This window comes from Phalacrocorax carbo, chromosome 7, assembly GCF_963921805.1.
Source record: "Phalacrocorax carbo chromosome 7, bPhaCar2.1, whole genome shotgun sequence".
NCBI classification, from domain to species: domain Eukaryota; kingdom Metazoa; phylum Chordata; class Aves; order Suliformes; family Phalacrocoracidae; genus Phalacrocorax; species Phalacrocorax carbo.
Genome location: NC_087519.1, coordinates 26,014,642 through 26,034,734, shown reverse-complemented (window position 1 = coordinate 26,034,734; position 20,093 = coordinate 26,014,642). Strand labels below are relative to the sequence as shown.

Sequence of the window (20,093 nt, the reverse complement as noted above, 5' to 3'; positions counted from 1 at the left end):
CGGGGCAGGGGGCTAAGGTTGGGGGAGGTGGACTGCAGGGTCATGGCAGGAGGCGGAGGAAGGCAACTCTTTTCAGCTCACCTTTGTGCTGGGGGAAGCCTGCAGGGCCGGAGCTGCCCCTCTCAGCAGCCCCTTCCTACTCCCCGCCAGTGGCTGCACTCCCAGGGGGGTCACAGTACCGCGGCTTGACGCGCATCACTTAACCTGCCTCCCTGCTCCGTAATAACCTCATACATCAACCGGGAGGAGACCGCGGAGCATGGCTAGAAGGGCTCTGCTTCTACATCCAGCATCATTATCCCAAGGCCCCTTGGCTTGATATGCAAACAGGCTGCAGGTCCCGGGAGTGCCCGGGAGGAGAGTGCCCTGCACAGCGGACATCAGTTATTCCTGTGCGGCTGCGGCACAAGCCCAGCCTGACACCTAGTGGCACTGGGCAAAGTGGGGTGCTCCAGCTAATGGCAAACTGGGCTGACTGGAGCCCTGGGGAGCCTGACAGTCCCCTCTGCTTCCTGCATGTCTCAGGTGCCCAGGGATCCCCTCCTGCCTTTTGAGATCGTTCAGCAGCAACTTCCCATTCCTGGGCAGCTTTCAGAGGCACTCGCTGTCTCTATCCACATCCAGCCTCTTCTTCCCCTTCCAGCTGCCCAGCTTCATGTGGTGCTCAGTCCCATTTTAAGCAACCAGCCCCTTTGCCTCACACCTACAAGGAGCATCTGGTACCTGACACACTGGCCTGCCAGTGTCCCCAGCATCCCCCCTGAAGACTGTGGCAAACTCCCTCCTGCCCACTCTGGGATCCATGCCTGTCACCTCCACTTTCCCCCCCATCCCATTGCCATGTGCATCACAAGAGGAACATGCTCCTCTAGCAACAGGTCATCTGCTGTCTGCTCAGGGGTGGGGGGTGGGGCGGTGTCTTATTGCACGTGGCATGAATGCAAACCTCATCCCTTCTCCCCAGCCACCAGCAGCCCCTTCTCCCGAGCCACCACAAATCAGCAGCACAGCAAGCAGGGACTCCACAGGGTCATGACGGACTGAGCCACCCACAGCCATCATCAAAAACTGGGGTCCTAGGGATGGGTGGTCCCACTGCTCCACTGGGCTGGCCAAGTGTTGAAGCACAAGCTCCAGCTTCAGGATGGCTTTTCCCTGGAGAGGAGCAGTGGGATTGAGGGGAGTGGATGGGACCAGCTTGGAGGAAGGAGGTGACAGCAGAGACAGAGGCAATTGGGGCTGGCAGAGGGTGTTTTGCTCAGAGAAGGCTCAGCTCCACACCGGCTCTCCCAGGGCAGGATAGTTCACATGCAGACCCTGGGAATAAGTAGAACAGGCTGAGCTGAGCGACTCAGTTGCTTTATTGACAGCCTCCAGCAGCCCAGCCAATGGCTGCCTTACTCGGCAATGCTGCGGAAGGACTGGACAGCGGGGTTCGCTGCTCCCCACTCCACGGGTTTGCGGTACTCCCCCTTGAGCAGCAGGTACTGCCTGCCCCGATAGTTGGGATGCTCGTAGAAAACCCAGACGCCCTCCAGCACTCTGCAGGCGTGGACCTCACGTATGTGCCACTCCTCCATGACGGAAGGGCAGTCTTCGGTGGCTTCGAACATCTGCCCGCCAAAATCTCCCTTCTCAAATACCTGGATGTGGCCCTGGCCTCCACTTGGCTAGAAAAAGGGGAGAGAAAATGGCAGGGTGCTGGAGGGAGGCACCGACACTTCCCCGGCTCTGACAGTTGCCAGCAGATGGGAGCAGAGCTGAGGCACAGTCAGACTCAAATCAGGTACAAACCACCCTACACAGCACAGGGACGAACAGCTCATCTCAGCCCCTAAAAGCACAACAAGGAGGCAGCCAGGGTAACTATTGACTAAGCATCATGTGCAAAGAGGGCATAAAAGCACTAAGCAGAGCAGTTTCACTTCAAACACCCACCACAGCCCCAGTTTCGCAGGAAGGAAGGGTGCAAGGAAGGATGAGGCCACGTCAGCAAGTGCTGAGCTCTCTATCCCAGGCAGCCTGCCCATCCTGCTGCTGGCCTGAACCCTTCGGCCACTCCACGTGAGCATCAGGAGAGAGAGATAGACAGACCCCCTCCACTCCCCACTCCTTCTGGCAACAAGGAGTTTAATGAGCTGGTGACCCCAGCTGGGTTGCATTAGAGACAAATGCAGTGTGGGTATTTTCCACTGTGATTTGAAGCACTGTGTTGCCTGAAGGCACTGCAGCAGTTTTAATCTGCAGCTGCCTGGACACCATCTTTCCCTGGCTCTCCTGTCAACCCAAGCCCACTCTCATTGCCAGCCCCAGCCAAGCTCTGTGGGATCTCTCGGATCTGCGTGCTGCCGCTGTGGCTTCTCCAGGGCACTCTGACCTAACGCTTGTGGGCGGCAGGTACCCATGCAACCTCCCCACGTGCAGGAGGGGAAGCCAGACACCCAGTGGACCTGCAGGATAAGGCCTCCACATTTCATCCCAATGGAGGAACCTGTGTTGCTGTTATATCTCCCATGTGTTTTGGCTCCATCCCTTATGCCAGATCAGTGCTCTGAACTGGCTGGAAACTCTCCCTGCTCTATGCAAAGCAATTTAGACCTAGCTTGAACCCAGAACAGGCTCAAACTGGCATTAGTCCTCTAGACACAGAACCAAAACCCCTTCTCAGCTGTAAGAACTGCTCCACGCCATGGGAATCCATGGCTGTGCTACTCAAGCCAGCAATGCACAGATCACCAATGTCTGCCCCAATCCTCACTCCATCCACACTCCCACCCCTGCCAGTTTTAAAGGGTACTTCTCCCCATAGGCTTTCCAAAGGGATCATTCCCTCTGTTTATTCCTCCCCCCCAGCACCTCCAGAGGGTGTAAAAGCTGCTCACTGCCAACCTGCGTTTATCCCGTCTCCCGCTGGTGGGAGGACAGGTGCTGCTGGAAGCTGCAGAAGCATGTCTCCATCATCAGTTAGGAGGGAATGAGCACAGTTCCTGTGCTGCAGCAGGGAGACATGCATAATACCAGGAGACACTGGGCTGCTTGCTCCAAGCATGCCAAAGGAGGGCTTCAGGCGTACCTCCCACTCCTGGTCACTCCAGGTCTGCTGCTGGGGCTGTTCTTCCCATACACAGAGGCCTTAGTGATACTGAGGTTTGGTTCCCTGTGTCAGAAGGGGGCTTGCTAGAGAGGCAAACAAACTGCCCCTCATTCTGCATGCGCGTGCAAAATCTACATCCCACTCTTACAAGCCTTGTGCCCATCATCAGATTTAGATCATCACTGATGGATCAACCATCAGTTGGCAGCACACCATGGGGGGAAGGTGAGAAGCAAACTGTGGAGCAACCTGCCCAGACACTGAAGTTCCTAGAAGAACATGCAAATAAAACTATGCTGCTGTTCCTGTGGAAACCCACCTACAAAGCACTCAGAGGGATCTGCTTTTTTCCATTGCAGTCAAGACTGGTAGACACTTACCATCTCCACTCACCAAACACCTTGCCGTTTCCAGAGCAGGACTGTGGGAGCAAACCCTCTACAGCCATCCTCTCCAAGGGAGCTCCCATGGGTCCCCAGGAAGATGGGGGCTACCCACAACCATGCTGAAACTCTTCAACCATAGGTGTGTAAATTAAAATGTCCCTTGGGAAGAGGTCACACTTACTATCTGGACAGCTTTGCAGGAGCCAAGGCGGTCGTTGAGGCCCATCCAGTGGTGGTAGTCAGGATACTCTCCATGTGTCAGAACATACATGTTCCCAGAAAAGTTCGGCCTCTCATAGGCTGCCCAGGTGCCTCCATCCACCCGGATGGAGTTGCAGCGGCTCAGGTAGGTGTGAAAATTGGGGCAGTCGCTGTCGCATTCATAGCAACGGCCTAAGAAATTCTTGTCTTCGTAGAAGGCGACCTGAAACACAAGCAGAGGAAGGAAAGCAGAGAGGTTCCTCACCCCCCAGCACATGCCTGCATCCGTAGCCTAGCCACATCATGGTGTGAAATATCTGAAAACAGAGCCCTCAAGATGTCAAAAAGTCATTAAGCCCAACCATTGAGCAGGATCAACTGCATCCCAGCTAACCCTGGAAGCCAATTCACCAGGCTGGCCCCAACACCTCCAGCTGCCACCAATGTCTTGCCCTTCCCAGCACCTAGTTCTGTCCCAGTCAGACTCAAAGCTCCCTTGGTGAAGTCTCTGTCCTCTTTGCAGCAAAACACTATTAATGTATTTCCCTCCCACCCTCTCTAGGATCAGTAGTTACTAAATTATGGCCAAGGGAGCCATAAGTAGTCAATGGACTGTACTAAGCAGCATTTCATGTATATTGGCTTACCGAGTGTTTGCAGTTAGACCTTTACTAATAACGGGGTGGTGAGGTCTCTTTCCTCCTGGGTCATGTTTTCTAGCCCTGCAGTTGTTCTCCTTGTTTCCATTCTAATGGTGCACAGCTTACTTCCTCAAAAGTCAATGCCAAGAGCTGGACATCACACAAGCTTTAACAGTGCCAAGAAAAACTAAAGGAGCGCTCCATGGACATGGTGGATAGCACAGTTCTTCAGACATCTGACTGCATTTGCAGTTGGCTGTTTCTGCTTTGGTTGCTGCTATTTTATGATACAGTTGACAAATTTTCCATCCATCACCACATTTCATTCTCAAGAGCTGCTCTACAGCCAGGCAGCTGACTGCAAAGCACATTGCTTCGGGACACTTTTTCCCTACTTGATTGCAACCTGTTTTGAAATGATCTCAAGAGCTGGTGAGCAAATCCCATTCCTCTTGCCTAAGGTATCACCAACCCAGCCAGCCCTGGAGAGACAATGCATGGTTTCTTCAAAAATCCCTTCATGGAAATATTGCCAAGCCCTAGACCCAGACCAATCCTTCGTACAGCCTCATTTTTAGATCCTTCCGGATGACAATTATTCATCAAGAGCTGCCCTTCACAGTATGGATTCCTGAACCATCACGTTTATTTTGACTATATCCCTTGCTTGCTTATGATACTGTGATGCCAGTCCATGCCAAAAATTACGTTAGGTTGATGTGAATCTGTCCCAGTAGATCCCTTTCAGCTGCACCCAATCACCAGCCCATCTTCCACCTTAACAGGAGTTTGGTTACTTACTCCAGTGTCTTCAATGCAAAGCTCTAGAATTAACTGATGTGCAAGTTGGTTGATCCAATGCAGTGCATACTCAAGACAACTTTTCACCTTTTCCATCCTTCCAGTACGGCCCCATACTTGCTGCCAGATTATTTGGTAGCATCTGAGATTGCCTCAGCCAATTCCCCCAGGTGCTCTGGAGAGAATTTTTCTGGTCACTGTGATTTAAACATCTAACATGCAGTCCTCTGTAATCCACTTTTCCTATAGTTTTTCCATAGCCCGAGTATTAAGATACACAACCACCTTTTGCTTCTAGTATTTCACCTATGGTGCTTTGGCTATTGGTATTGATCTAACATCACTGCTGTTAAAAATACTATTCATTGTCACAGTTTCAACCCAGCAGATAGACTCAAATCTAGAAAAACCAACTATTTTTTTTTCCTGTTTACTTTCTGTTAAAAAATAAGTTACCCACAGTTTTTCTAGAGCTGGGTGGTCAGTGTGTCCCACCAGCCTGACCAGGTGTCTGGGGAGTCAGACTAATCCTGGCAGAGAATTTATGTCCTTGGTCTTGTGGCCTGTTGGTAGACCTTTATTAGGATAATGTAATTTCCCTCACATTTTCCTCTTACTTTCAAGAGACTGATCTCCCATTACGAAGGAGTCAACACATACAAAGCAACGTGTCCCCATGTCTCTCCCTTCTGAGCAAGCTCTTCCCATCTTTACTGCAAAGGAGAGTTGGGAGATCACTACCATCTTTAGAGCAACTAAATAAAGGTTGTAGAAGGTGTGTACTAAAATGTCCGGTTCCTGTTTTCCCACACTGCTACTATTGCGTAGTGAACCATGCTGGCCAGCCACAACCCTGCTGTTTTTTACAGATCCTGCTTCTGGATCTTTGACCCTAGAGGTATCACCTGAAAAATCTGCCGCCACGAGTCCAGAGGCAACGCTGAAAGCCCTGTTCACTGAGGTCTGGCAGTCACTCACCACCAGTAATCCTCTTCTTGAAGCCAGTGGTCAAGGAAGCCACAGCATCCACAGGGTAGTACACAGGGGTGCATCTCATCGCGACTCAGCTGTTACCCTCTGCTGGGACAGCTGATGAACTCTCCCACTCTTCAGCCTCACTCCCCAAGCTCTGCAGCACCTTCTGATCTGCAGTTCCACTCCTGTCTGTGCAGCAAGTGTCCAGCACCGTTGATGATGAACTCTACCCAACATTTGTAAGACCACAGGTCTGGTCTCCATGCAGGCAGCACCCCACCCAGGCAGAGGGGTGCCCCCTCCTGCACCACAGCAAAGTGACTGACAGCGGGAAAGGAATGGGTCTCCTGTCAACACTGGTCCTGGCTCCACATAAGCTGCCTTGATTTTGTGTCTGGAATCCAGCAGAACCAGTTCCTCCTGCAATGCCCTATCACAGCAACTGTGCATAAAGTTGGTTAAGCTGGCCTTTAATTTTGTAACAGAAAAGCTCATTTGATGTCCCTTCCCCACCCAGCCTAACACAACTGAACTTCAATTTGGCAAAGCTACCTGGTATTTGTAGGTGGGTATTTTCCTTGTACTTATATAAAGCTAAAAAGCCAAAGAAATCCAAGAGCACGTTAAGGACATAGCCATTCCCACAGAACAGCGACCAACCAACCAAAAGTGTTCTTTGTTGTTTTATTCTCAGACCATTGATAGGAAGACTTCAGGAGAGAGCTCCTGCTAACCTGTCTCCACCACAGCCCTTTCACACTCCCTCGGTTCATTTCAGACCTTCACACTCAGCGCTTCTCAGCTTTCCTCCAATGATTCAGGCACAAATAGGGCAGACTGACGTTTTTCACCCGCAGGATAATGGCAGGTGAATTACAGATTTCAATTCCAGATTCGTCAGTTCCTTTCAGTCGAATCTTACTCTGACACAAATTGCCTTCCTCCAGTAAAGTCATCAAGTGGCTCTCTGCTTACAGCACTAACCTGTTAACCACACGCTGGCCAAACTTTGCATTTTGGGGGCTTACCTGGCAGATTACAGACTTGCCATAGCAGATCTTCCTTATGGGACTGTAAAACTCCTACTCCCTTGGCCACCTCATAGCAGTTATCACATTTCTTCCCAATGGTGGCTCTGTTAGAAGGAAACTTGTAAACAATAACCAGTAGTGCCCACTGCTTTCTTAGAAAGTAGCATGGGGGCAGCAATTCCTTTCTAGGGCAGACCGCTTATTTAGGTTGTGGGAAATAGTGTTTCTCTCTTTTGCCCTTTTCTTCTCCCTGGAATGTGCTAGGCAGAAAGAAAAGATAAGATTTGCACTCCTTCACTGACTTAACTCCTCTTGGACATTTTGCTGTATCACAGCAGCACATAATCAACAAACTCCCTGCAGCACACTCACAGGGGACATGGCTTTCAGCAGGGATAAAGGCAGTATGTGTTTAAGTCTCTTCAAGTGGACAGAAGACTCAAGCATGAATCAGTTGCATTTCCCCAGCACCTCCTTTATGCACAAGTACCTAAAGACTGTACCACTGCAATCTGACGGACACCAGGTTAGGAGGAAGCAGCCTGCCACGTTCAGTTTCTAAAGACCGCTCAGAAATAGCCAAATCACTTTGAGCCAAGATCACAGACGAAAGGTGCAGAAAATCAGAGACTCGATCCAGGTCTTTCATAGCATTGGCCAGCGCCTTCAAGACCACTCTGCTTCTGCACCCTCTAGACCATTGGGTCCTATAGCCTCCACAGGTTAAAAGGAATGTAACCCAAATGCAAAACTAATACAATGGGAAGACGTACATCTGTCCACAGCCTCTTAACAGTCATGTAATATTTCACAGGAGAAACAGCCAACTAGCTCAAAGTTCTCACCTTCCTTTCTGAGCTGCTTACCCCTGCCCAGTCCCAACCCCGCAACAAGGTCTGCACAGCCAACCAGCTCAGTTCTGCTAACTTCAAGACTGAAGAATGCAGCATTCAAGCTGGATACCCATCTGATGCACGTCACTCTAGCTGAAGTTGAGTTTTCTGATCTACCTTCTTTTCCAGTTTAAATCCACCTCTGCCAATTCCACCAAATCACAAGACTGGTTCACATCTCTCAGGGAATGCAATTGCCTTCGGTGCTATAGTCAGCATTCAGGTGTCTTTCTGTTGCAGCACATCCTTTGCTTCACCACAGAAGGGGGATGTGGTGGCTGCCACTGGCACTGGGACACAGGTCCTCCCAAGGAAACCTTCCACGAGACTCTGCTCTGCAAACACAGCTTGTCACATTCGCTGCTGGCCCAGTAGCCTCTGCCATCAATTTACAAGGCATCAGGTCCTAATGCATTTTAAAATATTCCCTCACCAGTCACTGTGTTTGGCTCCATCCTCCCGCTGAGCCATACCTAGAGGAAATAGCCAAGATCTGGGAAAAGACTAGGGAGCACTCAGCTCCAGCTTCCCTCCACTTGAGAAGGTATTTCAAGCATCTCCGCTTGCTGACAGACTGACAAGAGGGGAAAGCTGTCAGCAGAACAAAGAAACCAAAGTTTCTCCACAACTTATCCCTGATAAATTCTGTACTCTTAGCCACAATCATGAATAGGCTGCAAATAAACTTACCTTGGTTTCAGCTCTGTACATTTTCCGTTCCAGCCAAGCTCCCCAGTGCTGGAGGAACGTCAGAAGCTGTTACAATCAGACAGGATCCACTGCACCCTTTTTATAATGGGCTTGTTTTAAACCAGACAGCCGCTTTGTCATGAGAATAGGATCCAAAAATTGAGTCAGTGATTCCGAGGCTATAGCCAGTTTCCAGAAAAGCAAACAGGATTATTGAATAAAGGAAGGCTTCACCATCCTCCCTTTGTTACAATTTGCTGAGTCGGAACACCAAAACTCTGCCAAATGCACTCAAAACATGCAGCCCCCTGCCAAGTCCTGGAGGACAGGGGGCAATTTGGCTGCTCCATCCCTTTCAAGCATGTTAAACGAGAAGGCATCCTCATCAGGACTAAAATGCCCATCCCCATTTGTAAGGAGGAGACCCAATATTTATCAGAGAATGTTCCCATGCAGTGAAGGATGCAGGTAGGAAACAGTCAACATGTGCTCTGAGCAGACACCACAGGCTTGCAAAGAATGGCCTCTGCATAGAGGCTCTGCTTCAAAAGCGCCCAATGAAAGCATTTGGGCAGCAAAGAGGCTGTGTATTTTTACAGCACACCTTCAGCTTGAGCTATATTGTTCCAAATGGTGCCTGACACAGAGAAAAATAAGTATGTCTGGCAGCACATCTCCAAAGTGAGTGATTTCACACATCAAATAGTAAAGAATGTGCCCCAATTTCTGACAAAATCTGCCAGTGTCACAAATTCAACTTAAAACCCTTTCACCACTGTCTGATGTTTGGGGAAAGTCTTTCTTTTAGCCACACGCTGGCCCACATTGCTGGGAGGGCAAGGATCGCTGGCTTATGTACACCCACAACCCCCCACCAGTGAATTATGAAAACACACCTCTGCAGCTATTCACTGCACCAGCCCGAAGGCTTAGTGAAACAACGGGAAACTACTTTGTCACAGCAGCGCCTGAAACACACAGACCCTGTTTCAAATCTGTCAGGACAAGCACTCTCTCAACAGCAGCCAGGCGTGCCACCCCATGTATACTGCTGCAGCCCTGCTAAATGCAGTCAGATACGACAGTCTGAGACAGACATGCTCAGCAGCATCTCATCCTCTTACCATTTTAGGTGTCTTGAAACACGTAGTACTGTTGCTTACAGCTCTTACTGCTAGAAAGCTGTGACACCACTTAGATATTTTTTTTTTAAATACAAATGCGGTCTTATGAAGATCAGAGTTCAAACACAATCCAGGCCCTATCAAAAGGCAACTCAGTGGGCTCACTAGGACATCTCAAAGCTCCACTGCAATCACTTTGCACAGCCATGTTTTAGAAGTTGGTTAAATATAATAAACTCGCCTTGCATTGCAAGGACCTGCCTGCCCAGGAGCCAAGAGAGACCTTCAGAAAAATTCTAGCAACACAACAGCTGGGCACCCCAGAGCACTAAATGTCTCTGCCTTGCTCTCACTCTCAGGTTGGATAGCTCTTCACAAGCCACGTAACAGCCACTGCATTCGGTTATCCACACAATGCCTTTGCCTATTTTGCCTAGTATCTTATTTAGGTGCTCAGCTACAAGCACACCTCCCCAAGACAGGTTCCACTAGCACATGAGAGTGGTACTCAGTCAAGTTGATATTCTTTACAAGACATTAAAGGTAGGAAACAGTGTTTGTGTCAAAATGCTGTGCTAGGGCAGCCTTCAAAACCTTCAACTACTTGACTGTTAATAAATTAGCACTTTTCTCTCAGCTGACCGATTTGCATTTCATTAAGCAGTAAAGATGTTGTGTTCTTCTAACACCCACTGTACAGGTAAAACCCTTTCCCTAGGACGTGTGCCAGGCTTATCTGAGAAATGTTTTATTGACAGCTGTCAAAACTATGCAAATGTGCAAGAAAGTTAATTCCATAAAATCACATTGCTTAAGTGCCATCTTCATATAAAAAAAATCCACTGAATTTCATTCATTAAAAAAATCAAACATTTCCTTTTCACATTTCTAAAAATAGTGCAGCTGACTCGTACCATAAAGATGCACGCGATGGCCAAGGCCCCATGCCCAGCTCTGCACCAGGAAGGGCTCCTTTGCCAGATGCTTGCACACTGTGGATGCTAACCATGATGACAGCTTCCCCACTAAAGGATCTGCAACAAGGTGTACTTGTTCATCATCCCCTAGTGACATTCACTTTCTGTTATGAACAGAATAGTTACAGCACATTCCTAGGCAAGCGGCAGTGATTAGAAATCCTAAAGCAGACAGTCCAATCCACGCTGAGGCTCAGCGTCAGGTCCACATCAAGTGTTTTCAGGCAGGGTGGCCACAAAGTCTTAATGAGAACTGTTCTCAGTACATTGCTGTCTGTTCCCAGAACTCTGTAAAAAAACAGAGGAGCAAATTTTACTCCCAAATTTAGCTAGCAAAGAAAAAGCAACTCAAAGACTAAAGAAAAGAAAAAACCCCAATTTTCTAATGGTTTGAAACATGCAATGGCAGAAAAGCATGATAAGGGCTTGTCTCCCGCTCCTAAACCACTTCTACTTGGGAAGAGAAATACATCACAAAGTAAGAATTATTTGAAGTTTCACTCGATTCTCTTAAGCCAAAAGTGAGACAGGTAAGTACTGACATTGATACACACAGCCTTTTTGAAAGAGCAGCTGTTCAAATAAGTTTTTACATCAGATTATGTACAGTATGCCTATCTGCTTTTACAGGCGGACACACATGTCCATGACAAAGCAAACAGAACACCTGCAGAGAACAAGGGAGGCGTTGAGTACACAGGAAACATTAAAACTGAAAAGAAGTTTTGACTGCAAAATAAGAACTAAAACAAAATGCAAGGCTCTTGGGAGAATGTCCACTGAAGAGCCTCCTGCTTCTTCCACCTCTGCCTAGGCTGTGCATATAAACATGGACAATTTTTTCCCGATAGAGGGGAATCAAGAGAAACAAGCCGTCTACTCACCCTTCCTTTCCTTTTGCAGTACAGGAACACAATGCTATCCTGCTGCCTGCTTGGAGCCTACTGCAGGAGGGACAAGGCTATCCAGCTGCTGACGGTTCCCTGTCTGAACCAGCCATTCATAGAATTTGTTTTCTACCAGCGTCTGGAACTGTTTCCTCTGATCCCTGAGACCAAAAGAAGATCAGCATAGAAGTGTGTAAAGGTCATGTTTATTTCTAATAGTATAGTTCTAAACCTCACCTTCACTACCAAAGCAAGCCTCCATATATATCAGCTAGGAGCTGGGCTTGGTTCATGACCTGCCTCTACCAAGACAAGGCTTTTACCAAGTGAATATAATTATAATGAATCCCAAAAGCAGAACTCATCATGCAAACTTCCCTAACCCACTAGCACAGCAGCCCTGCTCCACAGGGCTGCCTCTGCTTTACTCTTAGAGCACAGATTAAAAACTGCCTGAAAAGGAAGAAAAATATGATCAGTAACCAGCATTTAAGCACTGAAGACACAAAATTCTGTTCTGACAGCATCTGAAAGAGAGAGGATGGAGATCAGGGGAAAAAATGTGTATATAAACAAGACTCCTCAAATAATTCCCATTACTGGTAAATAATTTCTGAGGTGTTTTTGGTAAGACCAGCCATAACAGGGTATACCACCTAGCACAGGCTCTCTGTCTCTGGCGCTGCTCTGACATCCAAGAGCAGTGCAGGCTCATGGCAATATTTCTGCAGAATAGCATCCCGGCCACCTGGGATCAGCTCAGCTCCACAATTTCTTAACCCAAAGGTGGCATGAGCATTGAGTAACTCCTGCTGCACTTTTTTTTTCTATGAGCTTAAACAATTCCTTTTTGAACCCACATAAACCAAACATTTTCAATATCCTATGGAGATTTTATGTGGTTTTGTTTTGATCTCATTCCCAATTTGATATACTGATCCCATCCTGTACTGGGAAAAGCAGCAAACCAACCCTATTCTTTTTTGCGCCAGTTTGAGAAAGGCCCGCTGTACCCTGACCCTTTTTTCAAGCTAAAAGGCTCTTCTTCATACTACCGCTTCCATTTGAGACACCCCCTAAAAAGCAGGGTTGTAGGACAGAAACTAACCTAAATTCCTCCCTAGTGAACATGAACACAAAGGGAGTCACTTCTTTCTTCTCTTATGGTTTTATCTTCTCCAAGTGCTTTTTCTATACCTTGATCTGTTACTGACCCTGACAGACTTTGTCTGATATGCCTCGAAAATAAATAACGGGATTTTATGCTTTTGCAAGTTGTTCCTCAAGCTGTCTTATTGGTCCTGTCTTACGGGGTTTTTACTTTCCAGCCTTGCAGGATTTACATTCTTTTTTTGCCCCACTTTCCTCATTCAGACAACTTCAACTTCTTGAAAGATGTCTTATTTCTAACATTCTCTTTCACCTCCTTGTTCAAGCATGGCAGCTTTTTCCTTTCTACAAGTCTGATGTCCTGTTTGCTCTAAGCTTCCTAGTCGTCCCCCTAGTCGTTTCCCTGCCTGCAGGAGACAGAGATATTTTACACTGTCAGCTGTCCAGTTTCTTTTCAGCAAGCTTCTAAACTTGGCACAGCTTTCCCCCTTTTATGAAATAAGCCACTCAAGTACTGAGCTCCTGCCTCCTGTGACTGCTGTGGAGGACGTTAAATCTAAGCACATCATACGTATTACCTCACATTTCTTTAACAGTTAGATTTTACTTACAGGCCAAACACCTTCACAAAACCCTGGGATGAGAAGCAGCAGCCCTGGGGGTACAATGGCTGGAGGGGGAAGAATCACCTTAGGTGAGGTTGATATGACACAATGGATGACTCTAGCACAAGGGCTGAACTTATAAACTTTCCTCTCTTCTGCCCTTCAAGACTCAAAGACTGAAAGTTTTGAAGGGTTTTACACCTGTCACCACCACTAATGCTCAGCCACCCTCCACCTGTAGCAAAATCCTGCCCCAGAATCCTTTCTTGCTCCCAGTCTAGAGCTCTTTCAGACTGCAGGCACCTCCACGCTCTGCACAGAGGCACCTGGATTTCAGAAAGGAACAAGGGAAGCAGAAGGAGCTCCTCCAAAACAACAAACAGTCAAATGGACTAGAACTCCTCATCTTGGTATGATGGGAAGTGTGAACAGTTTGACCCAGGAGGAGGTTTTCATATTCTGTGTTCCCCACAGGATAAAGCTCTCCGAGATCACTGCTTATCAGCACCCAGCTACACACCCGTTACAAGTCATCGACTGAGCACAGAACAGAAAGAAAATCTATACAGCTCAAGTGCATCTTAGGGAACAAAAGTTGTTCTCATCTCTTCAAGCCTTTACAATTTAATATCTGGGTTTCTATCCCCATTCTGTATTTGCGAAGGAAGCCTGGTCCTTCAGGTTGCTGCATCAAAATGGTTCACAAAAAGATAAAAAGCAGCTAAACTGAAGTCAGCAGATATTTGTACCCTTGCCTGATCCGGCTGGCTGCAGAAGAAAACACGTTGACAAAGGAAGCAAGGTGAACTTTTTCAGAATTCTGCAACCGGTGCAGAGAAAGCAGACAGACATACATCAGTACATGAGATGGACTAGGACAGGCCTAGCTAGCACAGTAAAAGCTGGGCAGAGGCTTCAATGTGATCTGATAGAGGACTTTAAAAGCTACTGTCCATGAGGCGGTTGACTGTTATGGTCCACATGCACTTTCTCAGCTCACCTCAGCAACAGATGGGACAGTATTTTAAAGCTTCAATGTCAATATAAAGGTCGGGCTAAGCGTGACCACTGATTAGCCGCAGGCCAATAGTTAGTTGAGCTGTTGTTCAGGTTACGTGCCCACATCTCACCCACAGCAGCACACAACACTGGAAGCAGAACACAGACAGCAGAGACAGTACTCAGTGTGAGATAAGTTGTAAACTCTTACTGCCAGGGTGGATCCCTCACCTCAGCCCTCAACAGTATCTAGGCATGGTTCTCCTTCAGTCTCACAAGCTAGGAAAATGCAATCGTGACAAAGCACCTCTTTCAGATTTACGATTGTGAGCATTATCCTTCTCGCTATATTAATAGCAAAGACCAGGATCCCAAGACTGCTAATTACTAATGCTCTAGAAATGGCATGCAAGACATGGCTCATGCAAATCAACCCATTACTAAAGCATTTTTGTTGAACGACATCAAATGAATCGTCCATTTGTATGTCTGAGCTGAGCTTCAGCGCGGCTCACGCACTCCTGTTCGAATGCAGCACTCACTTGGTCAGGCCTGCCTCCTTCACAGTTTTCTGCCAGATTTGTACCTTCTGCTCTCGCTGACTCAGCGCCTTCTGGTACACATGGGGAAGCCCACCTGGCGTCTCCGTGGTGTCTCCTTCCATCTCAAAAGGAATCACAAAGGTGTAGAAGTCCGAGGGTGGCAGGAGACGGAAGACGCTCATGTCGCCACTCTCCTTGCACACCAGCATGGGGCTGTCCCAGTAGTTTGGCAGAGTGGCCAAGCCCACCTGAGCCATGTGATCTTCAAGCATCGGGTAATGGGTGTGGAAAGGGGCAAAGCTGACTGCTTGGTTCCCTGAGAGGATGAGAGGCTGCGTAGGCGTGAGAATGTAAAAAGTACAGCCAGCAGTGGAAGAAAGGCACAAACGGTGGCAAACCACAATTACTTTGATGTTGTCACAGCTGTGGATGTGAACAGACACCTGCACAGGGCCAAGGACAAAAGTGCTATTCCGGCACTTCTCAATGGTCACAGATCTGCAAAAGAACAAGACAGCGAAGACAGAGTGAGGAGGACAGAGCAAAACCAGGACTTTTTCACTACTTAGTCCATTTAACAAGAACTTAGCACTTGAACAAACTTGCTGAAAAGACATCTAGCTGTGTCCCAGCAGAACGAAAGCTCACCGGAGAGGAGAGAGGAGATAAATGAAGGACTCATTGCAGCGATGAATTCTTACATGAGCCCCCACCAGGGTATCCGAGCTCTTGGCCAGTGTCTGCTTGTACACCTGACTCATTATCACCATGGGGAACACCTCAGGCACCACAGGAGTATTGCAGGCAATCTTTGCTCTTCTGGTTGTTCCTTCAACTGCAAAATAAAGTTCATCAATGCATTTAAAATTAAAAAGAAGCACAAAAAAGCTATATGTGATTTCTGCAGACACAGACATGATGATTCACTATCCACATCACTCATCAATCCCTCAATAAAATAATCAGCCCAAAGTTTCAAGGATGGTACCATCGAACTGCATCACTTCACACACCTCTCCATCAATGCCTACTGGGCAGGTCAGCAGTAAGTAGCAGTCAAAAGCTCCAGAAGTCAGGGCACATTGAAAGATCAAAAACACTTCAAGATTTTTCAGGGGCAGCCAAAGCCTCCCACAAGCTACAAACAGCGCTGACCTAGGCATCTCCATTTCCAGAAGTCTGTTCCTGAACACAAGACTTAGCTTGGCAGGAAGATCCTTACGGCAAGTTTTCTGTTGAAAGCAGGAACTGTACGTTTTAAGGCAGTGAAATGCTCCCTCTACAGTACAATCCTTGTGCAACCTCACGGTCCTACCTAACACGCTGCCACTCTTACGACTGTGCAGTAACAGGAAAGAAAATATTAATCAGAATTTTCTTCTCCTAAGGCAAAAGGTGCCTTGGCTCCACTGCCATGTCCCTGCAGATGAGGGGCTGCAATCCATGGCAAGGAAACTTAGATCAGAAATCAGCTTTGCCACAGACACATCACATTATCTATTATTCAAGTACAGCTGGACACAGAGAATGAGGATAATGATGCTGACCTCACTGAGCAGGGCCTTTGAAAAATGAAGTCATTAACGTTTGCTCACAAAAGCAATCCAAGGACTGGAAAAACACACACAGATGTCACGCAGCACCCTCTAGTTGCCCAGATTAGCCTCTGAACTGTCATTTTGCCCATCTCCCCTGACACTAGGAGGAAAAGGAGGCAAACCCCCCTGCTCCTGCCAGATCCCTGGTCAGCAAGAGAAGCCAAGACTGGAAAGTTATTTCTAAAAATAAAGGCAAGGCCTGTAGCTACCTTGCTGTGCCCATGCAAGTTTCTTCCCAGACTTGAGGCAAGCAGTCATTCCAAAAGGGTTTGTTGTCAGGCAAGACCGCAGCCAGCTCTCTAGCTTGGGGAAAGAGAAGGCTCTGGAGACCTTGGAGTAGCCATTCTGCCCATGACAGGGCTGCCAGACAGCAAGCTCATGCAGAGGATGGACCATCCTGGATTTGTTCACGGCCCCTTCAATAAGAAAGCTGAGGGCACAGATGGCTTCGTAAGACACCAAGCTACTGTGGGTGGAATGGGAGGAGGCAGTGAGCTGCTCCGGCTCCAGCAGAAGTTCTAGCATATCTGAGAGGTGGCTCTGCATGAAGGCACGGTGGTCATGATCGTTCCAGTTCTTAGCGGGCAGAAAAATAAAAAAACAAAAGAACAGGGTGAGTTCTCATAGAGCTGACGAGCTCCACCAACAGTATACAAAACACCCTCGCTTACACTTGTTCTAAAAGAGGGACAGCAAGTCAAACATGGTGCTCTCTCCTGCTTGCTGCTTCTGCTGCTCTGCTCTTCCAAAACACTGAAAGGAAACTGGACTCATCAGCAGCCTCCCCCCAAAAAGAAAAAAAATCAAACATTTTATTCTAACTCCAAGTACCAAATATTTCATTCTAGAAAGTGGAAACACTCTCCTACAACCCTTCCCCCACAAATTCAGCCAGCTATTGCTGGCAATTCAAGGTAGGAAACAAATCAATAACTGACAGTCAAGGTCTCGCAACTGCTCTATTGGAAAATCACTGCCTCTGTTCCAGACCTTCAGATGTGATTAAGTGCTGCCTTCCGAGGTGCTGCAGGGAAAAAGCAGAGGGTCATTTCTTCATAGCAAGTAGACCAATAAACCAAACAACCTCTGAAAGAATCATTAGTTCAAATGCTAAGGGCTGCATACCAAAAAAAAAAATACCCAGAAGACTGGAATTATGGCAGACGTTAATAAAGACAACCTTTGCTGGCCTGCAAACTGCAGAACAAGCAACACAGGGCTGTGATTACACATTGGCCTCACCATCCGCAAGGGCTGTGGCCAAAAGGGCATAACAAGCAGCTGCAAGCATCTTGTCTAGTGGCTGGAGATCCCTGCCCTGTGATACAGACCCTCTCGCACCAGACATGCGTCGCTAAGCTGTTGCAAAAAGGGGCACAGTTCACATCACGCATCACTGAAGCTGGGGGAACCTCTCCCGATCACACAGGGAAAAGTAACACCAGTGGATACAGCCCCAGTCCCATCAGGACCAAAACCTCTGGGAGGGGTACAGTGGCAGCCAAGACGCATCTCCTTTCTGTCCAGAGTTTTATGTAACGGCTACAGTTAAAAGAAAACCTCAGCTTTTAAATAACACCGGATGCTCCACAGCCGGCCAACTCACAACCCTATATCAGTTCCCCTAATCTCTTTTTCTCATTTTTTTCAGTCTTCAGTATAAAGTTACCCAGTCCCTATTTTTAATTATTTCAGATCATCCCAAGCTATGTTTCACTAGTTCATACAGCTCACATCATAGTCATGAAAGAAATTCACTGAGGTTCGCAGCTGGCTGTTATAATGATGTTGCCAATCTGTAATTCACTCTCTCAAATACAGAGCAGCCCACAAGCTGCACCCAATACATCCAACTCACTTCTGTTCTTTCAAAATACTTGATAGTATTTTAAAAGGAAACAATAGCATTTCCACATGGTAGATCTACAGATGACCAACCAACTCCCTTCTCTGAAAAGTAACTTAAGCACAGAATTATTATGGTTGGAAAAGACCTCTAAGACCATCAAGTGCAACCACCAACACAACACCACCATGCCTCCTAAATCATGTCCCAAAGTGCCACGTCTACATGTTTTTTGAATGCCTCCAGGGATGGGGACTCAACCACCTCTCTGGGCAGCCTGTTCCAATGCCTGATCACTCTTTCAGTGAAGACATTTTTCCTAATATCCAATCTAAACCTCCCCTGATGCAGCTTAAGGCCATCACCCCTCATCCTATCACTAGTTACTTGGGAGAAGAGACCAACACCCACCTCACTACAGCCTCTTTCAGGTAGTCAAAGACAGCGATAAGGTCTCCCCTCAGCTTCCTCTTCTCCAGACTAAACAACCCCAGCTCTCTCAGTCACTCCTCCTAAGACTTGTTCTCCAGACCCTTCACCAGCTTCGTTGCCCTTCTCTGGACACGCTGCAGCACCTCAGTGTTCTTCCATCCACTCTACAGTGGATCACGGAACAGCAGCCTCCAACACAGGTAAAGCTTCCTGTCTGACTAACAGAAAAAGCAGAGAGGCAGTTGATTCTTAGAAGAATAATTACCAAGGCTCTGAGAGAACTTTCAGTTAGTCTCAGACTCTCAGAAATTCCCCTGGACAACTTTTGCTGGTAAAGCTGCAGAGAATACACCAACTTTATTTCATTTACCACTGACAGAAGGATCTCCAATTTGACTCTAGCTTAGGCTTTACCACAGGCAGGGTTACACCCTCCCAGGAACAAACCAGCCACTTTTCAACCCATCTCAAGGCAGGGCTTTGCTGTTTCCCACACAGAGAATCCCACAGCCACAAATACCTTATTCTCGCTGGCACATTTTCCGGTCAGGCTGGGAGACTTAGTCCTGGGACTGGGCCATTCCTCCCCGATCAGGGATGTTCGCAGAGAGACCTTGTTTACCTGCTGGATGTACAGGAACAGCAGGAACTGCAGGGTGTCTACTGACAGCTAGCCAAGAGAGAAAAAGAGGCGTTATGAGGGGCTGGGCCTCCCCACGCCCGCCCGACCCGGGAGGGGGGCTCCTGCCTTGCTCCGCTCCCGCTCCAGCTCGTCGGCGCTGGCGCAGGCTGCCTCGGCCTCGGCCCACGCAAGGCGGCGCGGCGGATCCTGCCGAAGGAGGCTATGGAAAAGGTCGAAGTAGAGCCAGGCCAGGCCGCAGCCCAGCTGCAGCTTCCCGCAGGCGATGTGCCGCCACCGGGGCCATGACAGCCGCGGGAAGCAACCCTCGGCCGCCCGGGCCCGGGCGTACACCGCCATCTTCCGCAGGTAGTGGGGAGCGAGGCGAGCGGGCGGCGGGGCGGGCAGGGCCCCCACCACAAACGGGTCCGTCTTCACCCACAGGCGCACCGAGCCCGCCTGCGAGGCGACCGCCGCCATCACCGGCCGCCCACTTCCGATGCCCGCTGACGCGCCGCGCAGAGCGGCGACCGCATGGATCAACGAGACGGCATGTCCTTCCACTGTGGAGGACTCCCCATCAGCCGGGTGGGTTCGGTCCGCCCCTCCCCCCCCCGAGGAGCCGGTTTTGATTGGGTACTC

General features: G+C 48.4%; 2 protein-coding genes across 2 annotated transcripts; both read right to left on the bottom strand.

Moving 5' to 3' along the window:
- Positions 1-1,349: 1,349 nt before the first annotated feature.
- On the bottom strand, positions 1,350-10,386 carry CRYGS (crystallin gamma S). The gene is made up of 2 exons (XM_064457121.1): positions 3,662-10,386; positions 1,350-1,670 (listed from the first exon to the last, which is right to left on the bottom strand). Exons 1-2 carry the CDS (start codon positions 3,956-3,958, stop codon positions 1,398-1,400), a joined length of 570 nt encoding a protein of 189 aa, XP_064313191.1. The 5' UTR covers positions 3,959-10,386; the 3' UTR covers positions 1,350-1,397.
- Positions 10,387-10,581: 195 nt separating this feature from the next.
- On the bottom strand, positions 10,582-20,047 carry TBCCD1 (TBCC domain containing 1). The gene is made up of 7 exons (XM_064457122.1): positions 19,581-20,047; positions 19,353-19,502; positions 16,764-17,130; positions 15,605-15,791; positions 14,957-15,454; positions 11,698-11,861; positions 10,582-11,101 (listed from the first exon to the last, which is right to left on the bottom strand). The coding sequence occupies exons 1-6, from the start codon at positions 19,929-19,931 to the stop codon at positions 11,732-11,734; spliced, it is 1,683 nt and encodes a 560-aa protein (XP_064313192.1). The 5' UTR covers positions 19,932-20,047; the 3' UTR covers positions 10,582-11,101; positions 11,698-11,731.
- Between the last annotated feature and the right edge of the window lie 46 nt (positions 20,048-20,093).

What these genes read in the sequence shown, in the direction of transcription:
- CRYGS (XM_064457121.1), bottom strand. Translation starts at nt 3,958, where the DNA reads ATGTGCTGGGGGGTGAGGAACCTCTCTGCTTTCCTTCCTCTGCTTGTG. An exon ending in CCTGCAAAGCTGTCCAGATA is followed by an intron (nt 1,671 to 3,661) that starts GTAAGTGTGACC and finishes CCCTTTTTCTAG; the next exon opens with CCAAGTGGAGGCCAGGGCCA.
- TBCCD1 (XM_064457122.1), bottom strand. Translation starts at nt 19,931, where the DNA reads ATGGCGGCGGTCGCCTCGCAGGCGGGCTCGGTGCGCCTGTGGGTGAAG. An exon ending in ACTTGCATGGGCACAGCAAG is followed by an intron (nt 15,792 to 16,763) that starts GTAGCTACAGGC and finishes TTTATTTTGCAG; the next exon opens with TTGAAGGAACAACCAGAAGA. An exon ending in AAGGAGGCAGGCCTGACCAA is followed by an intron (nt 11,862 to 14,956) that starts GTGAGTGCTGCA and finishes TTTTGGTCTCAG; the next exon opens with GGATCAGAGGAAACAGTTCC.